The sequence below is a fragment of the Pristis pectinata genome, chromosome 5 (genome assembly GCF_009764475.1).
Source record: "Pristis pectinata isolate sPriPec2 chromosome 5, sPriPec2.1.pri, whole genome shotgun sequence".
In the NCBI taxonomy this organism is placed as follows: domain Eukaryota; kingdom Metazoa; phylum Chordata; class Chondrichthyes; order Rhinopristiformes; family Pristidae; genus Pristis; species Pristis pectinata.
The window spans coordinates 12,474,733-12,502,522 of NC_067409.1; the positions used below are offsets into that span (position 1 = coordinate 12,474,733).

Sequence of the window (27,790 nt, forward strand, 5' to 3'; positions counted from 1 at the left end):
TGGTAAATGCAGTGAGCTTTACTATCAATGCATTTATTAATCCTCTGCAGATGCATTTTAAATATTTGTAGAATACCTTGTTAATGACAGTTAAGGTCTGGGTTATGTATCACATTTACATTAGTAAATGAAAGTGACAAGAAACACTAACCTGCTGTTAGGTCAAAACTGAAAATGCCAGTATGTGTACAGGTGAAGTTACACATATTAATGAGGCTCCTCAGTACCACAGCAGATTTGATTATGATCCGCACGTAAATTCCTGATTGATCATGAACAACTTGATAGAGAGGATGAACACAGAAGGCGAATGGGATCTTTGCAGAGCCCTTCACTGTCTCTAAGATTGCTCAGGATGGGTTTTTGCTTGTTTCTTGGCCATGGACCCAAAACAAAACTGCTGAAGCAGATCATGAGTGAAGGAGCTCTACTTTTTACTGCTAAACTCGAGTCAAATGGATACCCATAATCTTAACTGCATCATCCCTGACAACACTGTATTCACAATCACAACAAATTAAAAGTTGGGAAATCAACAATGCTTCATCAATTTCTGACCAAGTGGCTCATGTAAATAGCAATGGGCCCATCCCTAACACTAAAAAAATAAGAGAACTTGAACAGAACAACAAGCAGTCCTCAAGCCTGGCAATTCATTTCCATCACTTTGCACAACATTTATGTCACATACAGGGACAAGGCCTATCACTAAGTCTATATATAGAGTCTATACTGTATACTGATCACAAAATAACCATTTACACTAATCACATACGAATGCTATTTTTTCCTCTTGCATTTCAAACTCCTGCTAGATTCTACCACTCATCTACACACTAGGAGCAATTTACGGTGACCAAGTTACCTATCAACCTGCACATTTGTGGGAGAAAACCAGAACAATTGGAGAAAACCACATGGTGACAGGGAGAGTATGTAAACTCCACAAAAGTCAGGATTGAGCCCCAGGCCACTGAAGCTGTGAGGCAACACCCTACTAGTTTTCTCATCTCAGCACACTACCACAGGAATTGCTACAAAACTATTCATTGGATTTTTCTTTAGACATCCATTCTTCAGATACAAATACCATTTGTGACAGTATACAACTATGGCAAAGGCCAGTGATTAAAAGAACAAAAGACTGCTTTTCATGGAATGGTTCACATTTTCTTAGGAGCTTGTTTACTAAAAGCAGAAAAAAACACGAACCATTAATCTACTTAGGGAAGCTGATGGTTCATCAGTATTCTGTGATTTAAATTCATGATACATCAAAGCTGGAGCTTTCCTAAGTTCAGAGCAATTCATGTCTAGAAAACGTGTGCTTTTAGCATTCCCTTTAAAATGACTCACTAATCTTACCAACTGCAGTCTTCCATTAGCTGTCAGGCCTGTATACAACAAAACTGATTCCAACTAGCATTTACAGTAATTCACTTGAAAATGGATACAATGGATGTTTGATAATCTTTTTGCATCTGCTATTTTTACCCTTTGGCTACATTTACACTTCTCTCTTATTATGGAATGAGGATTGGGTGGGGAGGAGAGATTCAAGGATAGAAAAATGGAATAAGACTATGATCCAAATAAAGTTGAAATCGTCAAATAGGACAAATTTTATAATCCAATTCAGTCGAACAATACCTTTGTATCTTCTATACAAGCACCCTAGCTTCTGAAAAAACTTTGTTACCACTAAAAACATGTTAAACTTCTACTGACACATCAAAAATTAATGATTTACCTCATGTTCCAATTGTAATCCTCTAAACTTTCTTTTTATATTTTATAAATGTTTTTAATGTCCTTACCTGCTTCAGTTTCTAGAACACAATCAACAATCCCAGTATCGCAGGACTGAACATTTTCTTCTGCACCTTCTGTTTCTTTACACATTGTACAGATGTAGCATTCTTTTACCAAAACGCCCTCATTATTTTCCAAAGATTTGTCACATTCTATGTGAATCCACCTAAAGACCAGACAAAAAACATGCAGTTAAGTTCTTTCAATAACTATACAATTAAAGAGGGACAGCCACGGTTACAACAATGAATCTATTTGATCATACATTCAGCCCCTGGGCTGCTCATCTGAATTAGATCTCAGATGGTGCATGAGAACAGCATTACAATTACTCTTAAAGCTTTTAGTTTACAAGCAGCAAACGCGGCAAGAAGTTCATCTTGCTTCCCACCAATTTTATTTGGTGTGTCCACGTGGGAGCAGGATACACATAAGGAGAGCTTCAGTTCTGTTTCCCAGTCAACTATTTTGCCATCTTTCACTTTTGAGCCACATACTAGAAATGTTTTTTGTTTAAATATCTTTCGTTGGAACTCTCTCAGCATGTGATCAAACGATTCTGAGGAAAGGAGTGGGACAGAGAATGGCTAGGGAAGAAACTTCAATAAGATGAAAGCTATAGCCAAGTGAAGGAATATTCAAAATATTCCAAAGAAAAATAAGCTGGCACATTCATGTCAATATAGTTAGCTTTCCAAGTTTCTAATCAACTCTAGTCCTAAAGCCTGAGTTATAAATTCACTGCTCGGCAGCCTGTTACAAATGAGGAACGTTAACAGAGTTTAATGCATGCTTTGTTAAAATGGTGATAACTGCTTTGCTTCAATCAAATGATTAACAAGAAACTTCAAATAGGAATTACTCAGTTATTTTGGCCTACTTTAGGCAATAGTAATACTGGCAGAACCTTGGCAATATAACACCAAATGAAATAAAACCTGAAAATGGTACTTGCTATGTTAATTTTTGGGGAATAAAAAGGCCAGAAGGAATACAATGGAACATAAGTTTTTAAATGGTGAAAAATGACTTCTTCCTCTCTATTTCCTAAGTGGATTTTCCAAGCTACCTACTTTTATACAACCACAATACCAACTGATTGTGCATAATAAATGGTCAAATTAAGTATGACACATCAAAAAAATTAGAAGGTGTGCCTCAAAAATTTAAGAGTTTTCTTTCCTTTTGATGAAACAATTCCTTCAGGAAACAATGACAGCAGGCAAGTATATAATCTGACTATTTATTAAACACATTTCCTTCTTAAATGCTCTTCACTTAATGATCACCGAATGTACCCATTTCTGTTCAAAGCTGTTTAATGAATAGGTAAAATACCTGTGGTCAAATGAAATAATTAGACCCCTTTCCAAATAAAATGAAACCCAAACTTAATTGCCTGATACTTCAGTGAGTTACACTGAGACAATGCTCAGCTTTAATGACAAGAACATTCTCCTAACATTCACAGCATCACAGCACTAAGGACCCCCAGGAGCACAATATGCTGGTGAAGAATTAATGACTAATCACCAATCAAGATGTCTCCATCCTATTAGTTCAATGTTAATAGTTTTAGCACTCCTTCAATACAGGAGTTTCCAAAGAGCAAAGGGACATTAATCATGGTTCAACAAACCAATAAAAGCATGACATCTGGCTTTATGGATCCAGACAGCAGCTATTCCTATATAATGGCTAAATCAAGGCATTTACAATCCAGAAATGGTTATTTGCAAAGAAAATGCATGCTCTACAGAAAAGAGAAAATAAAGTGTACACAGAAAGAAAATAAAATAACATAGAAGTCAGAAATGGAGAACAATCTGATACTTCTTTGAAAGAAACACAGAAGAGCTCCTGCTCTTCTTACCCAAGAGTAGCTTGATGTGCATAATATCAGGTGTCAGAGTTATTTGTAGGTTAATCAGAACTATTTCTGTAATTTCACTATGAGTGAAGTTCTATGTTTGAGGTGTTTGGATAGCAGAAGAATAAACTCCACTTGACTATGCAATTTAGGCTTGAAACTACAAGTCACATAGGTGCATTAAAGTACAAGACAGACATTTGGGGAAAAAAAATTTCACCTAAGAACAATATTTAAATTCTATTCCCTAGATAACAAAAATTACATTGCATCCTTCCCCATAATACATGGACTAAAATCTTCTAATATGTAAGTTTAGAAAACCCGCCCTGCCACTAAGTAGTCAAATATAGCTTTGTGTCAAGATTAAGGGGTTCTCTTTGCACTCCTACCTCGAGGTACCTCATCTCCCCTGCAGTACAGTAGAGGATTATTGCGCTATCCTAGAATAATTTGAAACACAAAACATGTCGACTTTGAATTATCTGTTTGCCAGTAAATTTTCAATACTGATCCATTAAGTGTTCCATTTACTCAAAAAGGAATGGAAATAATCAAAATATTACTTATATTGTAGGCCATTTTTTTTGAAGCTGTAGACAATCTTACCTTTTGCAGATCTGACAATGCAGTGCATCCTTTTGGGAGTCTTGATGGCAGATTTTGCCACAGAGTGGACAGTAGAAGCTGTGGTCTTGTTGCTGATAACAACTAGCACAAAGTGAACAGTTGTGGTGCCAATGAGTGCTGGTCCGTGTGCCACAGTCAACACATACTCTGCAATTCTAAAGTAAAATGGCGACATTAAACTTTTTATGTCAGGGAAATGCAACAAAAAATGCAGATAACCAAATAATGGTCCAACCTGACAAGGTGATTTACAAATGAAACAAACTAGAAAAACTGGAAATCTGAAACAAAAGTTGCAAATTATAAGTAAACAAAGCAGTCAACATCTGCAAAGAGTAGACTTTTTTTCTTTACAGTGCTGCCTAATCATTACATTATTTCTTGTAACTTCTGCCACTGTGTACGGAGAGTTATGCAACCTCAGAATTCTGACTTTCACTTTCAAACAATTTTATTATAAGAAACGTTTATGATCAATTCTCATGTGCACAGAAATCAGGCTATGGCAGCATGTTGACTTATACCATTGTCATCCACATAATTCCTAACAGTAAATTTGCTGCCTTGCGAACAGAAGGATTCAGGGATTAATTCCCAGATTATATTAGAGGTGGTATTGGTAAAAAAAAATCTGAGGAATGTAAAGAAAGGTAAATCAACTCTTCATAATGGACTATTACTGAAGCCATTGAGAGAAATAGTTGGGAACATTGTTCATCCAGGAGCTGATGTGCAACTTTAGAACCTATGCTGCATTAAAGTCCAGAGGTTGCATAAAATCTGGACAATAATGGAAGTAAAGAGAACATGCAATGAAGAAACACACTTCAGTCTTTCCATCTCATCTTAAAGGTCCCTTCTGACATGTAGTCTTAGATCATTCCAACCTCCTGGCAAGTTGGTATTGGTCCATTGAATGTTATGGGCACCATTTGCAGGGCTAAGTGCAGTCCATTAATAAAACAGGTGCAGAGTTTGAAGACTTGATAAATAATGAACAATTTCATGCAATTTTATTTTCTCTGTAGAATGGCAAGGTCAATATTTGTATTCATATAATCAGTGCAAAAAAAGTTAAGTTTTTCTTTGAAACCCAATCCAGGCATCAAATGCTCAGTGTCAAGGTACAGGTTATGGGTCTGTACCATCCAATTTTACAGCAGTACCACCTCTTCGTTCTCTCTCCATATATCCACTGCATTGATGCATATTTCACATATCATTCATACATTGACACCCATGGGTCAGACTGACACTTAGCATGAATTTACCAAATTCGAACCAATTTGGTGATACAGACTTAAACCATAGTCAAATTGCTAACTCAATAAAGCTTTACTTGTACAGCATGCTTCAGACCTATTGCTGACAGGAGGCACATTTCAGAGGGCTATATGGGGAACTGCAGGCACAAACTCACATTGCTTCTGGGGACAAGGCTCGCTGGTGTGATGCTGCAGTGATTGACAGGTGCTCCTGTGTTTGCAGCATATGCCAAAAACTATTATTGAAGCACTGTACCTGAAAATTGGAGGAAAAAATAACACTGACAGAGACAAGAGCAGGAGACATGAAAGGAAGGCCAGTTCAGACTAAAGGTATACCTACAGCATATATTATTAGCACGTCTTAAGATTTCAACATCCAAGATCAAATGCAGGAAACAATTTAAATTATTCCATGAAGCAAAATTCCTTCTTTCATTGTTTTTCTTCTCTGATCACGTGTATAAACCTTACAGCAAGAGAAAGAATCCTGTGTTTTGAAAGCTGTAATTACCCTTGATGCTTAATTTTGAAGAAGCTAAGTATCACATTGTTAGGTTTGTTAAACTAGTCTAATTACAATAGTGGAGAAATGGCTTCAAACTGGCAATTACTAACACTGTCAGCATTCTTAGCTAGGTGACCATTAAATACAACTAAGTGGACACCACCTGTTTTTGCTTTGTAATGCAACACAAGGGCACTATTGGAGAAATTTATTACTTGTGCAACAATACAAACCAAGAGTCACATCTTTGGAAAACTGAAAAAGCCAAGAATCAATTGCAGGTATCTTCAAGGATGAATAAAGATCAAAAGGACCCAAACTTAAGCTTGCATTTTAAAAACCCAAAGAGGCCAAGTTTAAACAGCTTTGACATCAAAAGTAGGAGACCAGGTATGCTTCTGTGAAATTTCTCAGTCTGTCCTCCTCTACTTCATTTGCATAAACAGCTTCCTATGTAAAATTCTGATAGCACATTTTCAACCACTCACACTCTTCTTCCTTGTTAATCTTCATTGGCTCCACATTTTCATGCATGAACTTCAATCATAACATGGCTAAGCTCGAACTTCAGACACCTGTCTGGTCTTAATTGCAAGTTAGCACTCTTTCTTACATGGTGGCAGCATCTTTGAATAATTTCTTCATGAACTTCTTTCCTCTCATCTTTTGCCAGCCACAAATGCTTTTTCAAATTGACAACTTTGAATATGCTTCAAAGTTAAAACGTTCTTTATTTTTGGAAATTCTTGTATTTGAAATATTACTCCTTTAGTACATTGAACAGTACAGTACAGGAACAGGCCCTTCAGCCCAGGATATCTATACTGACCATGATTCTAATTTAAACTAATCCATCTGCCTGAACATGGTCTGTATCGCTCCAGTCCCTGCCTGTTCATATGTCTAAATGCCTCTTAAATGTCGCTACCATATCTGCTTCCACCACCTCCCCTGGCAATGCGTTCCAGGCACCTACCACTCTGTGTAAAAAAAAAACTTGCCTCATAAATCTCCTTTAAACTTTATCCCTCTTACCTTAAATCTGTGCCCTCTACTCTTTGACATTTCCACCCTTGGGAAAAGACTAACTATCTACCCTATCTATGCCACTTATAATTTTAAAATACAGCTATCAGCATCCAATGTGCTGTCTGTCCAATTTCTCCTTATAGCTAATACGCTCCAATCTAGACACATCCTGGTGAACCTCTTCTACACCCTCTCCAAAGCTTCCACATCCTTCCTGTTATGCAACAACCAGAACTGCACACGATACTCTCAATGTGGCCTAACCAAAGTTTAATACAGCTGCAACATCACTTCCCAACTTTTATACTCAATGCTCTGATTGATGAAGGCAAGTATATTGTATGCCTTCTTTGTCACCTTATCTACTTGTGTTGCCACTTTCAGGGAGCTATGGACTTGCATACCAAGATCTCTCTGAAGATCAACACTCCTAATCAGCCCACCTACATTTCCATCCAAATCTTTTATATATAATCACAAACAGAACACTGCTGGTCACAGACCTCCCGTCAGAATAACACCACTACCTTCTGTCTCCTCTGGCCAAGCCAATTTTGAAACCAATTTATCAAGTCTCCATGTATCCAATGCATCTTAATCTTCTGGATCAGCCTGCCATGAGGGACCTGTCAAGTACTGAAGTCCATGTAGTCAACACCCACTGCCCTACCCTCATCAATTATCTTTGTCATCCCCTCAAAAACTCAATCGTTCATTAGTCATGACCTCCCCGTACAAAGCCACGCTGACTATCCACAATAAGTTCATGCTTTTCCAGATACAAGTAAATTCCCCAAGAATTGTCTGCAACAATTACCATACCACTGATGCAAGTCTCACCAGGTTTGACCCTAACCCAAAGGAACAATGTTGGCCATTCACCAGTCCTCTGGGACTCACCTGAGGATACAAAGAACTCTGTCAAGGCCCTAGCAATCTCCTAGAGAAACAAAGGACTGGCAGATGCTGGAATCTAGATGAAAAATACAATGATTCTGGAGGAACTCAGCAGGCCAGGCAGTATCCGTGGAGAAAAGCAGGTGGGCAACGTTTCAGGTCAGGACCCTTTTTCAGGAGTCCTGAAGAAGGGTTCTGACCCAAAACGTTGACTGCCTAGCCATCTCCTCTCTTGCCTCTCTCAATAACGTGGGATAGATCTATTTAGGCCCCGGGAACTTATCCATTTTAATGTTCTTCAAAAGACCTAACACCACCACCTTCTTGATATCAACATGCCCTAGAACACATTCCTCCTTGATCTCACTATCCTCCAACTCCTTCTCCTTGGTGAATACCGATGTGAGGTACTCGTTTAGTATCCTGCCCACTTTCTCTGGCTCCAGGAACAAATTCCCTCCTTTGTTCTTTCATGGTCCCTAGCTACCCTCTTGTTTTTAATGTACATATAAGGTGCCTTGAAATTCTCCTTAATCCTACAAGCCAAGGACATTTCATGGCCCCTTTAGCATTCCTTAAGTTCCTTCCTGCTTACTTTATATTCCTCAAGGGCACTGTCTGAGTTACAAATGCTTCCTTTTCCTTTTGACTAAATTTACAACATCTTTCATCATCCACTGTTCCCAAACCTTGTCATCCTTGTCTTTCTTCCTTATGGTAACATGTTGGTCCTGAATTTTGACCAACTGGCCTTAGAACAGCCACTGCCTAATACAGTTGTAATTTGCCTTTCCCCAATTTAGCACTTTCCCCAAGGTCTGGTCTTATCCTTATCCATAACCGTCAGAAAACAGTTATCATCACGCTCCCAAAATGCTCTCCCACTGAAACTCCGACCACCTGGCCAGGTTCATTTCTCATTACAAGTTCCAGTATGGCCCCTTCCCTTGTTGAATTATCTACAGTGTTTCAAGAAACCTTCCTGAATGCACCTAAGAAATTCTGCCCCATCTAAGCCTCGGCCAAAAAGGAAATCCCAGTTAATATTGGGGAAATTGAAGTCACATCTTTCCATGATCTACCTACCTGTTGGCTATTGGAAGATCTATAGTATAACGTCATCATAGTGATTGCACCTTTATTTCTGAGCTCCACTCATATTGCCTCACTAAATGAGCCCTCCAAGATGTCCCCTCGAAGTGCTGCAGTGACATTCTCCCTGATCAGTAATGCAACTCTCCACCTGTTTTACTCCTTCTCTATCGTGTTGGAAACGTCTAAACCCTGGGATGTTGAGCTGCCAGTCCTGCCTTTCTCTCAACTAAGTCTCTGTAGCGACCAAAGCATCACAGTTCCATGCATTAATATAAGTAAATCTCAGTAAGTGGGAGTGAAGTGGCTGGGTGCAATGGGGTGGGGGAAGGGAAATGATACCTCAAAAACTGATAACAAACAGGAAGTCCTTTATTGCACCAAACATCAATGTATTATTCAACAATTCCTCAACTTTGTCGAGAACTTTGCAGAACTCTTAGAGACAGAATAAAATATTTAATTTTCCATTGATTCAAGAACTTTGCCAATTCATGAATTATCAACCTCAGAACATGAAGTGCAAGTAATACATAAAGCTGCATAGGAATAATGAAGTCATGCAAAGAAGGTTAGTCACGAGTTGAAAAAACACTAACAAGCTACCACCCAATTGCAGCAGCAAAGAAGCCCAGCTGATTTTAAACAGCTGAGCCTAGCTTGAATGCAGATGGCCAACTTCCCAATCAAAATAAACAGCACATCATTGGCAATACCTGGCATTCAAAAATCAAATGCAGGAGGCTGCTGTTGAAAGCCAGCTAAAGGCCACCAAAACTAGAAAATCTTCAGGTGGGGCAAAATTGACTTAACAGGATATAGACACAGCAAAGATTGGGGGGGGTTGGGGATGGTGTAAAAGGGGCTGGAATGAGAAAAGCAATCCTGCTTCTCCCAGTGCATATGGAAAATATAAAAAAAAGACATTTTTGTTTTAGAAATTTAATCTTTCTTGGGCTCTTACAGTCCTATATATAGCCTGATATTTGCAGCTTGACTAAGGTGGAGTCATACAGTACAAAAACAGGCCCTTCAGTCCAAATATCTATGCTGACTATCAAGCAAGCACCAATACCAATAGTTGGCTTGCAACCTTCCATGCCTTGTCTAGACACATTAAATGTCATGAGTCTCTCTGCTTCCACTACCCTCTCTGGCAGTGCATTCCAGATTTGAATCACCCTCTGGGTGGGGGAGGAAAAACCTTTTCCACCTTCTACTCCTTCCCTAAAATCTCCCTTTGAATTTGTACACCTACTATGAGGAAATGTTTATTATCTGCCCTACCTGTGCTCCTCAATTTCGTATACCCCTATCTGCTCCACCCTCAGCGTCCTCTGCTCCAAGGAAAACAAACCCAACCTATCCAATCTCTCTTCATAACTTGAAACATCCTGGTGAATCTCCTTTACAGCCTCTCCAGTGTAATCACATTCTTCCTATAGCGTGGCAAACAAAATGGCATATATCACTCCAGCTGTGGACTGACTAACATTTTATACAAGTTGTACCATAACCGCCTGCTCTTAGAGACACAAGAGACTGCAAATGCTGGAATCTGGAGCAAAAAACTGCTGCAGGAACTCAGCAGGATGAACAACACCTGTGGGGTCTCGACTCAAAACGATGACAATTCCTCCTCCCCACCCACCCTTTCTCCCCAAGATTATATTCCATGCCCAGCTATTGAAGACGTATCCAATACATCTTCTTAACCATCTTACCTACCTCTGCTGCTGCCTTTAGGGATCATTGAACTTGGATACCAAGGTCCCTCTGTTCCTCAGTACAACCCAAGACCCTACCATTCATTGTCTATGTCCTAGCCTTACTAGTACTCTCAAAATGCATCACCACACACCTACCAGGATTAATTTCCACATGCCATTACTCCCTCCATTTATCAACTCATCAATATCATCCTGTAGCTTAAGACCACCCTCAACATTATCAACAATACTACCAATTTTTGTGACAGCTAGAAACTCATCCACAAGACGATAGTTTCAGGTTCACTTCAAGAAATCAACCTACACATGTTGACAAGGACAACTCTACCCCCTCAGTTGGTTCGCCTCCTGATCAGCAGCAGTGTACTTAAGATAGTAGTTTCCCATTCTATAATAAATGGTGTCCTGCAAGTGGGAGGGGAGGGGAGGAGTGGGATTGCTAAAATTCATCCCACAAGTGGGATAAGATCAGTAAACAATTAGACAACATGTTGAACCTAAAATAAAAAAAACAGGTGACTTTAGGAAAAGATTTATACAAGAATGTACAAGTTACTATGACATTCTGAAACAAGTATTAATCAAACTTCCTTATGTTTGGTGCAATGTTAACAAATCAAATGGTTGAAATTATCACTCACTTTACACCTCCAGCCATTTGTAGGTATTGACTCCATTGCTGGTTGGAGACAAAACGTATGATAGCCTTTGTCACATATGTCACAAACCAACATTTTGCTGTCGTCACCTGGACGTCTGAAAGAACATAAAAATGATAAAATTAAAACATTTATTTTGTAAAAATAGAACTTTTAGTGTTTAAGGCTTGCAGCAAGCTCTGATCTTTAAAACCTTGCAGGTGATAATGCAGGCCAAACTAAATATACTGAATATTTACCATGCATACTACTACTGACTACAGTTCCAAGATTGGTGAAATTCATAAGACTTCTTAAGAAGGTTATACTTGTATTTACCCCTGGAGATATTGGAATTAGAACTACTCTTTCCATCCATTGATTGCCTGACACTATCTCACAGGCTGATTGTCTTTGATGTTGCTGGCATAAGTAAATACAAGAAGTGTTTTGCAACCAAAGAACAATATATTACACAATTTAAAAATCCAAATTGCAGCAAAGAGGGCTGGACTCGATTGCATTAGGTTCTGATGTAATACTACAAATACATTTGATGAAGTGGGAGAGGGAGAGGCAGGGAGCAGTGGAAGGAGATTCAATTTCGGTATTTGAGAGGGCCTGTGAAATGCTAAAAAGGTTAAATTTGCAGGACTATGGGAAATATATACATACGTTAGTATGTAATAAAGTAATGTCATAAAGCAAAACACGTCAGGCTGCTGTTTATCGATTACAGCTCAACGTTCAACACCATCACTCCCTCAACAAGCTTCAAAACCTGGGCTCCGTTCCTCCTTCTGCAAATGGATCCTCGACTTCCTTATCGGGAGACCACAGTCAGTGCAGATCGGTAATAACATCTCCTCCTCACTATCAATGCAGGCGCACTTCAAGGATGCATGCTTAGCCCATTGCTCTACTCTCTCTACACTCATGACTGTGTGGCTAAGCACAGCTCAAACGCCATCTATAGATTTGCCTATGACACCGCTGTTGTTGGCAGAATCCCAAATGGCAGCGAGGAGGCATACAGGAGCGAGGCAGATTGGCTGGTTTTGTGGTGTCGCAACAACAACCTCACACTCAACGTCAGCAAGACCAAGGAACTGATTGCAGACTTCAGGAAGGGGAAGTTGGGAGAACACACCAGTTCTCATTGAGGGGTCAGCAGTAGAAAGGGTGAGCAGCTTCAAGTTCCTGGGCATCAACATCTCTGAAGATCTGTCCTGGGCCCAAATACGTTGACGCAATCATGAAGAAGGCACGCCAGTGGCTCTACTTCATTAGGAGTTTGAGGAGATTTGGTATGTCACCAAAGACTCTGGCAAATTTCTATAGATGTACTGTGGAGAGCATTCTGATTGGTTACATCAACACCTGGTACGGAAGCTCCAATGCGCAGGATCGGAGGAGGCTGCAGAGGGTTGCGGACTCGGTCGGCTCCATCACGGGCACAACCCACCCCACCATCGAGGACATCTTCAAGAGGCCGAGCTTCAAGGTGGCGGCATCCATCATTAAGGACCCTCACCATCTGGGATTATGCCCTCTTCTAATTACTACCATCGGGGAGGAGGTGCAGGAGCCTTAAGACCCACACTCAACGTTCCAGGAACAGTTTCTTCCCCACTGCCACCAGATTTCTGAACGGTCCATGAACTCTACTCTGTTATTCCTCTTTTGCACTATTTTATTTATTTTTTTGGTAATATAGTAATTTTTATGTCTTGCACTGTACTGCTGTCGCAAAGCAACAAATTTCATGACATAGGTCAGTGATAATAAACCTGATTCTGGGATCTAGTATTGTGAGGGAGGAAAGGGAGGATGAGGGGAGTCTAGCTGGATTGTTCTTGCCCAGAGCCAGCATGATCTAGATTGGCCAATGGCCTCCCTCCATGCTGCAATCTTTGTTATTGTAATAAGCTATTCAAGTATCAATAATGCATGAGAAATCTTAACATACCTGAAATAACACAGAAGGTATGAGCCCTAATACCACAGGCATGTCTTTATTTTAAATAAACTATCATAAATATACAATTCTACAAAATGAACAAATCAAAGCTACACCGATGTTAATGATTTTCACTTAAACTCCAAGGAAAACAACGATACCTACAAAAATAAAGCACTGCACTTAAGCTTTAATGAATAGAAAGTAGAGAAATGACAGAGACTCCAAATTTGGGATTAGTCTTCATGGCAGAAGACACTAAAATAGATCAAAATAATGGATAGTCAAAGAGCTGCAGGGCGGGAGGAACTTTAAACCATCTCTACCAATAGAGAAAAAAAACAATTATGTCAATCTGTGGGGCTAAAGGCTGGCAAGTTCCCAAGATCTGAAAGTCCAAATCCTAAGATCTTAAAGGAGGTGGCTGCAGATACAGTGGATGCATTGGTTGAAAACTGCAAATGCAAAGCCCCAATTCAAAAGGGAAACAAAGCATGAAACTATAGGGCAGTTAGCCTAATATCCGTCATTAGCTGAAATCCATTATTAGGGGGGCAAGAGATGAACTTTTAGAAAATCATAAGGAAATCAATTTGAGACCACATGGTTTTATGAAAGGGGAAATGCCTTCCGACAAATTTGCTAAAATAATTTGAGGGTGGAACAAACAGAATGGATAAGGGGGAACCAGTACATTTCCAAAAGGCATTCAATTCAGCAGCAAGAGAGCGGAGAGAGCCGGAAATTAACGAGGAGCGAGTTTTGTTTTTTCTCTTCTTTCTAGTGTTCAGGATAGCGGCAAGTGACTGCGCAGGCACATGACGTCACTCAGAAGCATGCAGGTGATTTAAAAGTTAGAGTACATTCAACTTTCTTTTCAGCGTCGAGAGAGCAGAGAGAGCCGGAAATTAACGAGGAGCGAGTTTTTTTTATCCTTCCTTCTAGCGTTTGGGATAGCGGCAAGTGACTGTGCAGGTGTGTGACGTCACTTGGAAGCACGCGGGCCATTTAAAAAGACCACCATATCCAGCGGGCAGCGGAGTGAGAGGGAGCAGAGTGGTTGGGCTTTGGCGAGACCAGGTAAGAGGCGAGATTTATGGAGCAGAGGTAAGTCACTGGTTTATTTATCTCAGTAATATAGTATTGGACAGTGCTATAGCAGTATGCATCTGGGGTTGGTCTTGTGTTTGGAGTGCCAGATGTGGGGACCCTGGGAGACCACCAGCCTCTCCCATGACCACATCTGCACAAAGTGCACCGAGATGCGGCTCCTCAAGGAACATGTTGAGAGTCTGAAGAAGCTGCTCGATGACCTTCAGCTGATTAAGGAGAGTGAGCAGGATATAGACAGAAGTTATGTAGAGTTTGTAGAGAGTACCTCTGAGTTTGTAGAGAGTACCTCTGTGGAGGTCCCCCTCGAAAATCAGTATCTCATTTTAGATTCCATTGGTGAGGATGACCTGACAGAGGAAGACCACGGCAACTGGGACCTTAGCCCCCCTTTCCAGCGGGGAAAGAGTAATGCAGTGGTTATTGGGGATTCTATAGTGAGGGGAACGGATAACAGATTCTGCAAAACCGACAGTGAATCCCGGATGGTGTGTTGCCTCCCTGGTGCCAGAGTACAGGATGTCACGGACCGGGTCCAGAATATTCTGAGGGGAGAGGGTGATCAGCCAGAAGTCTTGGTACATGTAGGTACCAATGACATAGGTAGAAAAAGAGAAGAGGTCCTGAAGGAGGAATACAAGGAGTGAGGAAGAAAGTTGAGAAGTAGGACCTCTCGGATGGCAATTTCAGGATTACTACCTGTGCCACGTGCCAACGCTAGTAAGAATAGAAAGATCTGGCAGGTGAATGCGTGGCTGACTGACTGGTGCAGGGGGCAGGGCTTCAGATTTCAGGATCATTGGAACCTTTTTTGGGGGAGGCATGACCTATTCACAAAGGATGGGTTACACCTAAACTCCAAAGGGTCCAATATCCTGGCGGGAATGTTTAATTTAGCTGTTGGGGAGGGTTTAAACTAATCTGGCAGGGGGATGGAAACCAGGATGTTAGGATACAAGACGTTAGGGTAAGGGAGGAGGTTTATAGAAACAAGTCCAAGACAGTGTGCAGTGAGGATGGCAAGAAGGACAGGCAGGTGATAAGTCAGGATAATTTGCTGAACAATAGAAGTACAACAAACCAGGATGTTAGGATACAGGATGTTAGGATAGAGGATGAAGTATATAGAAACAAGACCATGATAGTGTGCAGTGAGGATGGTAAGAAGGACAGGCAGGTGAATAGTCAGAATAATTTGCTGAACATTAGAAGTACAACAAAATTAGTAGCAGATACTGGACTAAATGTACTGTATTTAAATGCATGTAGCATTAGGAATAAAGTGTATGACTTAGTGGCACAACTACAGATTAATAAATACGACATTGTGGCAATCACCGAGTCATGACTTTATGACGGGTGTGATTGGGAACTAAATGTCCGGGGTACACAGTGTATGGGAAGGATAGGCAGGTAGGCAGAGGGGGTGATGTGGCCATGATGGTTAGTAATGATATAAAATCAATAGAAAGGACGGACATTGGGTCAAAAGAGGTGGAATCCTTATGGGTGGAGCTAAGAAATAGCAAGGGTAAAAGGACAATAGTAGCAGTTATATATAGGTCCCCTAACAGCAGTCAGGATGTGGACTATAAATTGCAGCTAGAAATAGAAAAAGCGTATCAGAGCAATAACGTTAAGATAACTACAGGGGATTTTAACATGAAGGTGGACTGGGAAATCCAGCAAGGGAGCAGATCTCAGGACAGTGAGTTTGTGGAATGTCTACGGGACGGCTTTTTGGAGCAACTTGTTGATGAGCCCACCAGGGGATCGGCTGTTTTGGATTGGGTGCTGTGTAACGAACTGGAGGTGATTAGGGAACTAAAGGTAAAGGAACCATTAGGAACTAGTGATCACAATATGATTGAATTCAGTTTCAAATTTGAGGAGAAGCTGATAACTGGTATATCGATATTTCAGTGGAACAAAGGAAATTACAGTGGCATGAAAGAGGAGCTGGCCCAAATTGATTGGAAGAGTAAGCTTGCTGGAGGGACGGCAGAGCAGAAATGGATGGAATTTCTACAAGATATAAGGAAAATGCAGGATAGATATATTCCAAGAAAAAAGGTTTTGAATGGAAAAAAGGCACAAATGTGGATAACAAGAGAGGTGAAGACTAAAATAAAAGCAAAAGGGAGGGCATACAAGGAAGCAAAGATTAGTGGAAAAACAGAAGACTGGGAAACTTTTAAAAACCTGCAGAAAGAAACTAAGAAGGTCATTAGGAAAGAAAAGATGAATTATGAAAGAAAGTTGGCAGATAACATTCGAAAGGATACTAAGAGTTTTTTAATTGAGTAAAAGAGAGACACGGGTTGATATAGGACCAATCGATAACGGTGCGGGAGAGATTATAATGGATGATAAAGAGATGGCAGAGGAACTAAATGAATACTTTGCATCGGTCTTCACTGTGGAGGACATCAGCAATATACCGGATAGTCAGGGGTCTCAAAGAACGAAACTGAGTTCAGTTAAGATTACTAGAGAGAAGGTGCTAGGAAAACTAAATGGACTAAAGACTGATCAGTCTCCCTGACTGGATGAAGTGCATCCCCGGGTTCTGAAGGAGGTGGCTTTAGAGATAGCGGAGGCATTGGTGATAATTTTCCAGGAATCGATAGACTCCGGCATGGTTCCAGAGGACTGGAGGGTCGCAAATGTAGTTCCGCTGTATAAGAAAGGTGGGAGGCAGCATAAAGGAAATTACAGACCTATTAGTCCGACTTCGGCGGTGGGAAAGTTATTAGAATCGATCCTCAAGGATGAGGTTATGGAATACCTAGAGGTGCAAGGCAAGATAGGTCCAAGCCAACATGGTTCCGTGAAGGGAAGATCCTGCCTGACTAACCTATTGGAGTTTGTTGAGGAAATCTCAGGTAGGGTGGATAAGGGAGAGGCGGTAGATGTTGTGTATTTAGACTTTCAAAAGGCCTTCGACAAGGTGCCGCACAAGAGACTGATTAATAAGATGAGAGGTCATGGAATTACAGGTAGGATAACAGAATGGGTGGAGCATTGGCTGGTTGGCAGCAAGCAAAGGGTGGGAATAAAAGGATCCTGTTCTGATTGGCTACCAGTTACTAGTGGTGTTCCGCAGGGGTCGGTGTTGGGGCCGCTTCTTTTTACCTTGTACATTAACGATTTGGATGATGGAGTAAATGGTTTTGTGGCTAAGTTTGCAGATGACACCAAGATAGGTGGAGGAGTAGGGAGTATTGAGGAGACAGGAAGGTTGCAGAGAGACCTAGATAGTTTAGGAGAATGGGCAAGGATATGGCAGATGACGTTCAATGTTGAGAAATGTGCAGTTGTACACTTTGGAAACAGAAATAAACAGGCAGATTATTATCGAGAAGGAGAGAAAATTCAAAGTACGGAAGTACAAAGGGACTTGGGGGTACTTGTGCAGGATACCCTAAAGGTGAACCACCAGATCGGATCAGTGGTAAGGAAAGCGAATGCTATGTTGGCATTCATTTCAAGAGGTATAGTATATAAAAGCAAGGAAGTGTTGATGAGGCTCTACGGGGCACTAGTGAGGCCTCATTTCGAATAGTGTGTACAGTTTTGGGCCCCATATCTTAGGAAGGATGTGCTGATGTTGGAGAGGGTTCAGAGGAGATTTACGAGGATGATTCCCAGAATGAACGGGCTTACATATGATGAACGTTTGTCAGCTCTTGGAGTGTACTCACTGGAGTACAGAAGAATGAGAGGGGACCTCAAAGAAACATTTAGAATGTTGAAAGGACTGGACAGAGTAGATGTGGCCAAGCTGTTTCCCTTGGTGGATGAGTCCAGGACCAGAGGGCACAATCTTAGAATTAGAGGGTACAGGTTTAAAACAGAGATGAGGAGAAATTTCTTTAGCCAGAGGGTAGTGATTTTATGGAATTCCTTGCCACGTACAGCAGTGGAGGCCAGATCATTGGAGGTGTTTAAGGAGGAGATAGATTATCTAATTAGTCAAGGTATCAAGGGATATGGGGATAAGGCTGGAAATTGGGGTTAGAATAGTTTTTTCTTCTGCTCATGGAGCAGACTCCTTTGTCTTCTGCTCCTTTGTCTTGTGATCTTGTGAATAAGGTGCCAGGTGAACGATTATTGTACAAAATTAGAGCACACAGGATTTGGAGCATGGATAAGTAACAGAAAACAATCAGAATAAATGGGCCATTTTCAGATTGGCAATCAGTAAATAGTGGGGCACCACAGGGATTAGCGCTCAAGTTTTTATAATCAATACTGATGACTTGGGTGAAGGATCCAGGTGCACTCTGACACATTTGATGACATTAAGCAGGTGGATTAGCAAGTTGTGACAAGGACACAAAGAGCCTACAAAGGGATAGAGATATGTTAAGTGGGAAAGAAGTTGGCAGACTGAGTAAAATAGAACATTGCAGCACAGTACAGGTCCTTTGGCCCATGATGTTGCCGACATTTTATCCTGCTCCAATATCTATCTAACCCTTTCCTCCCATGTAGTCCTCCATCTTTTTATCATTCATGTGCCTACCCAAAAGTCTCTTAAATATCCCCAATGTACCTACCTCCACCACCTCTGCCAGCAGTGGGTTCCACACACCCACCACTCCATGTAAAACAAACTCTGACATCCCACCTATACCTTCCTCCAATCACCTTAAAATTATGTCCCCTCACGTTAGCCATTTTCGCCCTGAGAAAACGTCTCTGACTGTCCACTCAATCTATGCCTCTTATCATCTTGTACACCTCTATCAGGTCACCTCTCATCCTCCTCCTCTCCAAAGAGGAAAGCCCTAGCTCGCTCAAACTATCCTCATAAGACATGCTCTCCAATCCAGGCAGCATCCTGGTAAATCTCCTCTGCACCCTATCCAAAGCTTCCACATCCTTCCTATAACGAGGCAACCAAAATTGAACACAATACTCCAAGTGTGGTCGATCCAGAGTTTTATAGAGCTGCAACAAATGTGAGAAGATATGAGGGTATCTACTTTGGAAGGAAGAATGAAAAAGCATGTTATCACTTAGACTGAAATTACAAAATATTACAGTCCAAAAGGATATGGCCTCCTAGCACACAAAATCCAAAACGTTAGCGTGTTGCTGCAGCACGTAATTAGGAAGACTATTGAAGTGGTATCCTTTATTTCAAGGGTATGGAGGGTAACATTAAGGAAGGTTCGATGCAACTTTACAGAGCACTTGTGAGAGCACACCTGGAGTACTGCCAAATTTTGGTTTCCACATTTAAGTTTGGAGGCTGTGCAGGAAAGGATCATGAGGTTGATATCTGAGATGGAGGGATCGGTGCATGAAGAAAGACTGAGTAGGTTGGGCCCACACTCAATTATATATAAAAAAAAAGGAGAGGCAATTTAGTGAAACACACAAGATGTGAAGGGAATTCACAGGGTGGATGCTGAGAGGATGTTTTCCCCGTGGAGACATCAGGAAATACGGGCATAGTTTCAGAAAAGGGGACGCCCATTTCAAACGGAGATAAGCAGTCACTTATTTTCTCAAAAGGCTAGCAAATCTTTGGAATTCAGAGAGCTGTGGAGATGGAGTCATTGAATATTGTGAACGCAGTGATTGGCAGACATTTAAATTACAAGGGAATCAAGGGATATGGGAAAATGGTGTTGAGACTAAGACTGGATCAGCCACAATTGGACTGAATGGCAGAGCAGGCTGGAGAGGCCAACTGGTCCGCTCCTGCTTCCGATGTCACTGAAGTGACAGGAAAGTAATGCTAAATGCAGATATCAAACAAAAAAGCCATACTCATAACAACACATTCAAAACAATACATTTAGTCCAAATAATCTTCCACAACACACAATTTAGTTTCAATAAAGCTTAAAAACCAAATATTGAAGAGTCTGAAAATTTAAGTAAACCCGTATTTCTTTCTCCACACTGAATTAAAATAATATTTTGCTGAAATATTAAGCAGCAAGGATTTCAGAAAAATATTTTCATGTAAGACTGAAAAAAACTATTTGCATTTTCCTATATTTAGAGCATCTTATCTGAAACATAACTAACTGGCTCCCTTGTTCCACTTTTTATTTCAATTACCATAATTACATAATTTATGATGTGATTTATGTTGCACTGAAGTAGTATTACCATTTTATTCCTCAAAAACTTGCACTACATAAAAATGAAGTATCTAACATGGAATTTACCTGCAGGTCTGGCAGATTTTGCATTCTGGACACTGCCACCCAGCCCGTTTCAAAGGGGTCACAGCTATGTCTAGGCATGCTCCATGGTAATGTTGTCCACAGCTAGTGCAGAAAAGCTGATCTAGAAGTTCCCCTGGGCTATCACACACAGCACAGTTTGATTCTTCCTTGGCTGTAGAAAAAAACATTAGCAAAGATTACTCAAATGCCATTTAAAGACAAAATGAACTGTAATAATTTGATAGTCACTGATGGTCAAACTCTTGACAGACAAGGACTTTCACAATTGAAGCAACCAGGTCAGAACTCGACATCTGACAAATTTCTCCCTCAGAAAGGCAAGCCAGAAGCTGGCTCTTTCAATTTTAGTTGACCGATTTTTGTCATTTTAAGGATTTGTTTCCAAGTGACACAATGTGGCGTTGTAAAATGACCTTGAGGGTAAAAAAAAACTTCTCATGGTTGCATTTGTGGTATTTAATGTGGCATACGTGAGATGCTATAATTAACTTCACCATTTCCTATTTAGGAAATTTTGACCAGAATATCAGTTGGATTTCCATTCCTATTGCCTGATCCACCAACCCTTCTCCGGAGTTTGGGTGTTGAATTTGGGTGAGGTTTTACTACGTCGTTGCTGGGGCACTGCTGTAAGAGTAACAAATCAGAGCAGAAGTAGAGCTCATTTGCTTTGAGCTCACCCTGTTATTTAATAAGATCATGACTGATCTATAAAAGTTAACTATGCAATTCCCCCATCCCCACTTTCTATTCACTTTCCTTTCTCACTCCCAGCACATATCCAATTTCCCTAAATGGTACAGCTCTGGAGTATCAGCCCAGACTTTCTTGTTCCGGCCTTAAGTGGGATGCAAATTTCATCACCTTGATCCACAGAGTCAGGTGCTACCCATTGAACCACTGCTACTATCTATCAAATTCTCATCTAATGGCACATTGGTGAAGCTCTGCAGGCAGGCATTACTTCTACAAATTTATTTAAGAATGTCAACCTTGACAGAACAATTAATAGTACCTCCATATTTAGACTGAATTACTAAACTGTGGCTCCTAAAATCTGAAATAAACAGCAATGTTAGGAACAAGTCCATTACCCAAATTACATTCAAGGCGGCAAGTAACTTTTTACAGGAAACAGAAAAGTAATCAATAAATTAACAAAATTAAGGCAGCGGGGTCAGAGCAAAGTCAAAGCTCTGCTTTAGTTGCCACGTCAAAGTGCCCCAATCTTTTGCTCTCATTCACATACTCCCAAGTGGCAACCCAATTGTGCTCAGAAAAATAAGTTATGCGCAGTCTGCTGTGGACGAATTATTGCATTTGGACAACTATCTAACAGCAAAAGATTCAGGGAAAGAAATGATTGCCCACTTCCCAGATACGTCCCTGATTTTCCCATTGTATCTGTACTTAGAACAATTCATCAAAAGCAGTAAATACATCAAACGTCAAAGTGTGCAAATTTCATTACTAATAAATAATAATTATCTTTATTAAATATTTTTTCAATGTAGTATATTCACTGTTTTGACAACAGCACATCAGAAGAGGACTTAGAATGTGGTGACACTCACATCTTTCAGGAGCCTGATCAATGTGTTCTGGACAGAGCAGAGTAAGAGTTCTAATATCCTGAAAAGTACCAGCTCCAGCTGCACATGGATAGTGGTACAGCTGATTGCAATTCACTTCTGAGCATTTGATGGTGGCTCCAAGGTGCTTACAGTATGCACAATGCTGGAAAAAAAATTAAATGCAGAATTAATACCCTGCAATAAATATTAGTTATCTGTGATCATCTAAAAGAAACTGGTGTACTTGCACCACAGACACAACTATTTTGTTTTAAGATAGTTTGTGAACCAGGTCAGCAGAGTAATAAAACTGAATAAAATTATTCAGCGCCAAAGCTAGAAAGTCTGATTTTTTTTTAAAACTCCAACAATCTATGTCAAGTATAAGCTAATTAATACTAACAATTATAGGCAAGGGTAATATATGGTAACAGTAAAGAAGTTTGCTTTAACCATTAAATATGAAGTGGTAAATCCATAAATGTGTCAAATCAGATGGGCCAGATACTGAAGGAAAAAATTAGGATTATTTCCCTTCAACTCTGCCAGGAATTCTCAATGTAACTGTCTGTAACTTCCTGATTTCCACATGAGCATGCAAGTCTTGCATTGTGGTCAGCTGTTTATTGTTGTTTTGCTGAATTTGGCTCCACATGGATCATAATTTAAGGGAATTCCCTCACCATTTATGGGTGGGAATCTGCTCAAACAACATGCGCCAAGTGAGACTGGGTACAGGGAAAGTTTCCCCATTAATTTCATTGGAGAGAATGTCTGTAAGGGACCATGATGTTGACAACAAATAGTGGCCCTTGGACATGTGAAGAGAGTGGTTTGCATGCATTAAAGTTCATAATAATAAAAGCATGATGATACTAATGAATACTGGAGACACTGGAAGATTTTAGAGACTTCAGTTTTTTTAATAGGCGATTTTCCTTATGGATTTTGAATATATTGCAAAAAATTGGTGAAGTAAATTATCTGATTTATGATAGCTTCTGAGCCAAACTCTCAAAACTATACATTCTTGACTTTGATACAAAACTTGTATTTACAATAACAAGTAATCAAAATGCATATAATCACCCAAAGACCTGGTATGATCATTAGTATTGCAACAAAAGAAAAATTGAATCTAAAGGATTCTCTGTAATTTCTCAAATCCTAAAACTCACAACGTGTTGCTTTTATTTTCTCTCTAATTTAAATTTTCTCTGACATTAACTTATTCTCAAACCCATTTCCTTTTGTACTCTTCTTCCAATTTAGTTTCATGACCCACATTTACAATTTCAATGCCATTTATTATCCACATTACAGATTCTGGAATATAATCTAAACTGAACAAGAGGGAAAAAAGGGAGATAAATCAAAGCCATAAAAGCTGAAAATCCTTCAAAAGGCATTTACAGGATGGTAAAAATAGAGAGATTTAGGCAGTTCCATTGGACAGGGGCTTCACGGATGAAAAAAATAGCTATTAAAGAGAATCAAAAAGTTCATAACCTAATGGGTATCAAAGGAATAAAAAGGGATAGCAGAAGTAATGGCATCCAATGTGATGAAATGGATCTTCAACTTGATGCTTTCAGGTTGCATATATCGACAATGCTTTTCTCAACCAGATTGGTGTTGATTCACTTATTTCATTATCAATCAAGCCGGGCAACCATATTGAAGTGAAAAGAGATCAACTCTGTGCAAATAAGTTGCATGCAATATTTCACTGCATTTTTCTAGAGAAATGACCCTTATCTTCTTGGTAGAAGTTGACTTTGTTTGGATCATAAGATGTTTCCTCCATTCTTCATTAAATCTGTTTATTCTGAGGAAATTGATTTTACTTGCTATACGATCAACTCTCTGCTTTAAGGCAAACCGTATACTTAGCCATGCTTCAACTTGTTGCCTATCAAACTGTTTTCAATACACATTCTGTTCATTTACTTTACTATAAAACATCTGGTAAACAGGAGACACAATTTTAGATGTCAAAGATCCAACTTCGTTCATTTGCATAATTTCACAGCAGTCAAACTGACTGTGGTAAATAACCAAAAAGCAGCATGCCATTTGTTGCTTCAAGCCTGCTCTGCCATTCAAGATCATGGCTGATCTTCCACTTCAAAAGTCATTTTTCTGTCCATCCCCAACATAGCTTTCTGGATATTAAGGGAATCAAGGTATCAATATCTGTTTAAATCGATGACCAAGCCTCCACAGCCCACCAGGGTAGAGGATGCCAAAGGATTCACTACCCTCTGGATGAAGAAAGTTCCTATCTCATCCCAAATTGTCTCGCTCTTTTTTGAAGACCATGATCTCAGGTTCTGGTCTCCTCAGAAACATCCTTCCCCTATCCAGTTTGTCAAGCCCCATCAGAATTTTACAAGTTTCATTGAACATAGCCCTTAAAGCTATGCCCTTTAGTATTTGACATCTCCACCCTGGGACAAGGTATAACTATCTACCCTGCCTATGCCTCTCATAATTTTATATACTTGCATTAGCTTGTATCTCAGTCTCCAATGCTCCAGAGAAACAATTCAAATTTGTCCAACCTCAACGTAGCTATTACTTTCTAATCCAGGTGAACCTCTTCTGCACCCTCTATATAGACTCCATTTCATTCCTGTAATGCAGCAACCAGAACTGCACAAACTCTCTAAATGTGGCCTCACCCAAAGTTTTATACAACTGCAACATGACTTCAAAGAGATCTCCTCATTCTTCTAAAATCAAAAAAATATAGGCCTAGCTTACTCAATCTCTCCTCATATAGCAAACCCATCATCCCTGAAACCAGCCTTGTGTAAACGTACCATTGGCCTTTCTAATCCCTTTCTGCATGGACATATTGGCTTTCCATAATTTATATACAAGGATACCTGAATCACTTTGAACATAAACATTACCTAATTTTTCACTATTTAAAAAAGAGCTGATTTTGTGTTTCATGCATCAAAGTGGATAACTTCATATTTTTCCACATCGTACTGCCTCTACTACTCTGCACCCCGTTGAAGCCTCTATAGTAGTCTACTACCTACTCACAATCCCACCTAGTTTTGCATCATCAGCAAACTTGGAAATATAACATTAGGTCCTTTCAAATCATTGATACAGATTGTGAATAGCCAGGGCTCAAACACAGACCCATGGTATCCCACTAGTCACAGCCAGCCAACCTAAGATCCATTTACTCCCACTCTTTCTGTACGGAAACCAATTCTCAATTCACATTAGCATAACAGCTCAATTCCAACCTCCTATATAGGACTTAAATCAAAAGTCTTCTGAAAATCCAAGCCATCTACGAGTTCCCCTTTACCTATTCCACAAGTTGCATCCTCAATGAACTCCAGTAACTCAGGCAAATGTGATTTTCTTTCTTTAATGCCAACTCTGCTCAATCCTATTACTCCTTTCAAGATATTCTGTTATTACATCCTTCAATATAGTGTCCAGTATTTTGTTACAACTTGCATTAGGACAACAGGTTGATTACTTTGTTTTTCTCCCTTCTTTCTTAAATATTGAGGTCACATTTGCTACCCTCCAATCCATGGGCACAATAATAAATAGTAAAGGCTGAAGTGCTGCTGGAACTATGAAAGCAACTCATTAATATTAAAATGGTTTGGTAACACCAGCACGAATCAAGCTGGCTAGGTGCTGAAGGACCAAGTCTGCAGCAGATAGTGAGTGAACCAGAATAAGAGATAAACCTCCCTAATGTCATCCTCGCTAATATTCCTGTGGCAGATGCATCTGTCTACAATTACACTGGCAGAAGTGACCACCCCACAATCTTTGTGCAGGCAAAGAGAGGATCAGAAACACATATAGAGCACAGCAAATGGTTGTTGTGAAATACACCACCCCCATGTGTTTCCTTATGAGGTAGTAGGTAACCATTCAGCCCATCGAGTCCATGTTAGCTCTCAGAGCAATCTCATCTGTCCCATTCCCCTATATTTCCGGTAGGCAATTCTCTCTCATGTTCGCATCGCCCCACCAACCTGACTTTCCTGAATTCCACCCACACTAAGGGCAATTTACAACAGTCAATTAATCTACTTGCACATCTTTGGAATGTGGAAGGAAACCAGGCCATGTGGGGGAAACCTTTGCAGTCACAGGTAGCAGCGACCCAGGTTCAAATCCAGCCACTGTCTGTAAGGAGTTTGTATATTCTCCCCGTGTCTGTGTGGGTTTCCTCTGGGTGCTCTGGTTTCCTCCCACATTCCAAAGACATACAGGTTAGGAAGTTGTGGGCATGCTATGTTGGCACCGGAAGCATGGCGACACTTGCGGGCTGCCCCCAGAACGCTACACAAAAGGATGTATTTCACTGTGTTTCAATGTATATGTGACTAATAAGGATATCTTAAAGAATATGCAAACTCCATGCTAACAATCTGAGGCCAGGATCGGTGTGGCGTGGAAGCAGCACGAGCTGCTGCGTCACTCCAATTTTCTATCTACACAATTGACGTCCTGTATTTTCAGATAGATGCAAAGCCCATTCACAGAATTATTCATTTTAACGACTGAATATCACTGCAGTGTGAAGCCACTTTTTAATGCTTCTCACTAATCACTGTAGTTTTATTGACACCAATTTTTATATTGCTATGAAGCAAAAGTTTTTGTTAAATCATTTACTCATGCTGCATCATAATATTGCTTCTCTTCTACACTCCTCACCCTTCCCTTTATGTTCTTATTTCCCTATTCTTATCTCACAAACAATTCTCCCTTCATTCATTTTCTCATTACTGTTTTCTTCCTCCTTTTACCTCCCTACCTACACCCTCATCTTTTATCCTTCTCTGGTACCCTTGCCTTTACTACCCACTATGCAACAACCCTGTCACCCCCAAGTAATGACCTCTATTGTATTTAAAAATAACTGTGCATTTTTGTAATCTGTCACCAATGCTGATTGCAAAGACCAATCACAGTGGTTTTCCAGGAGAGCTTAGAGTTCCCCAATGGAGGTGGCTGGAGCAGAACAAGCAGGAGCATTTGCATCAGCATGTGCTCATTTCTGTACCTCTAACATGTAGTCTGATGTATCTTAATTTGCAGTTTACTTATAGAAAGCAGGTACAGCTCATTGGAAAAAAATTACAGAAGTGTTTTTTTCTTTCTTCAACAGACATGTACAAGTTTTTTTTAAACATTTGACTTGACTCCACATTAAAAGCACTTCTGGGTGCTCTGCTGCTTCACGGTCAGGAGCTCAAAATTCGAGTCCCATTTCATGAATCTGAACACACAAGCTGGGCCAACACAATGCATTCTGGATGAAACTTTGAACTGAAGATTTTACCCCTTCAAGGATACAAAAAGACCCAGTGTGTACTTCTAGATCTCAGCTAACCTTCATTTAACTACCCTCTAAGCCCACATTTGAAGTTTCAGGTCATTATGCTACCTGATTTACTGAACGTT

General features: G+C 40.1%; 1 protein-coding gene across 1 annotated transcript in view; it reads right to left on the minus strand.

Moving 5' to 3' along the window:
* LOC127571029 (histone-lysine N-methyltransferase 2C-like) overlaps positions 1–27,790 on the minus strand; it is a 355,346-nt gene that overhangs the window by 170,159 nt on the left and 157,397 nt on the right. The window contains 5 exon segments of the mRNA XM_052017016.1: positions 1,818–1,978; positions 4,292–4,467; positions 11,475–11,589; positions 20,733–20,904; positions 22,328–22,490. Coding sequence (XP_051872976.1) covers positions 1,818–1,978; positions 4,292–4,467; positions 11,475–11,589; positions 20,733–20,904; positions 22,328–22,490 — 787 coding nt within the window.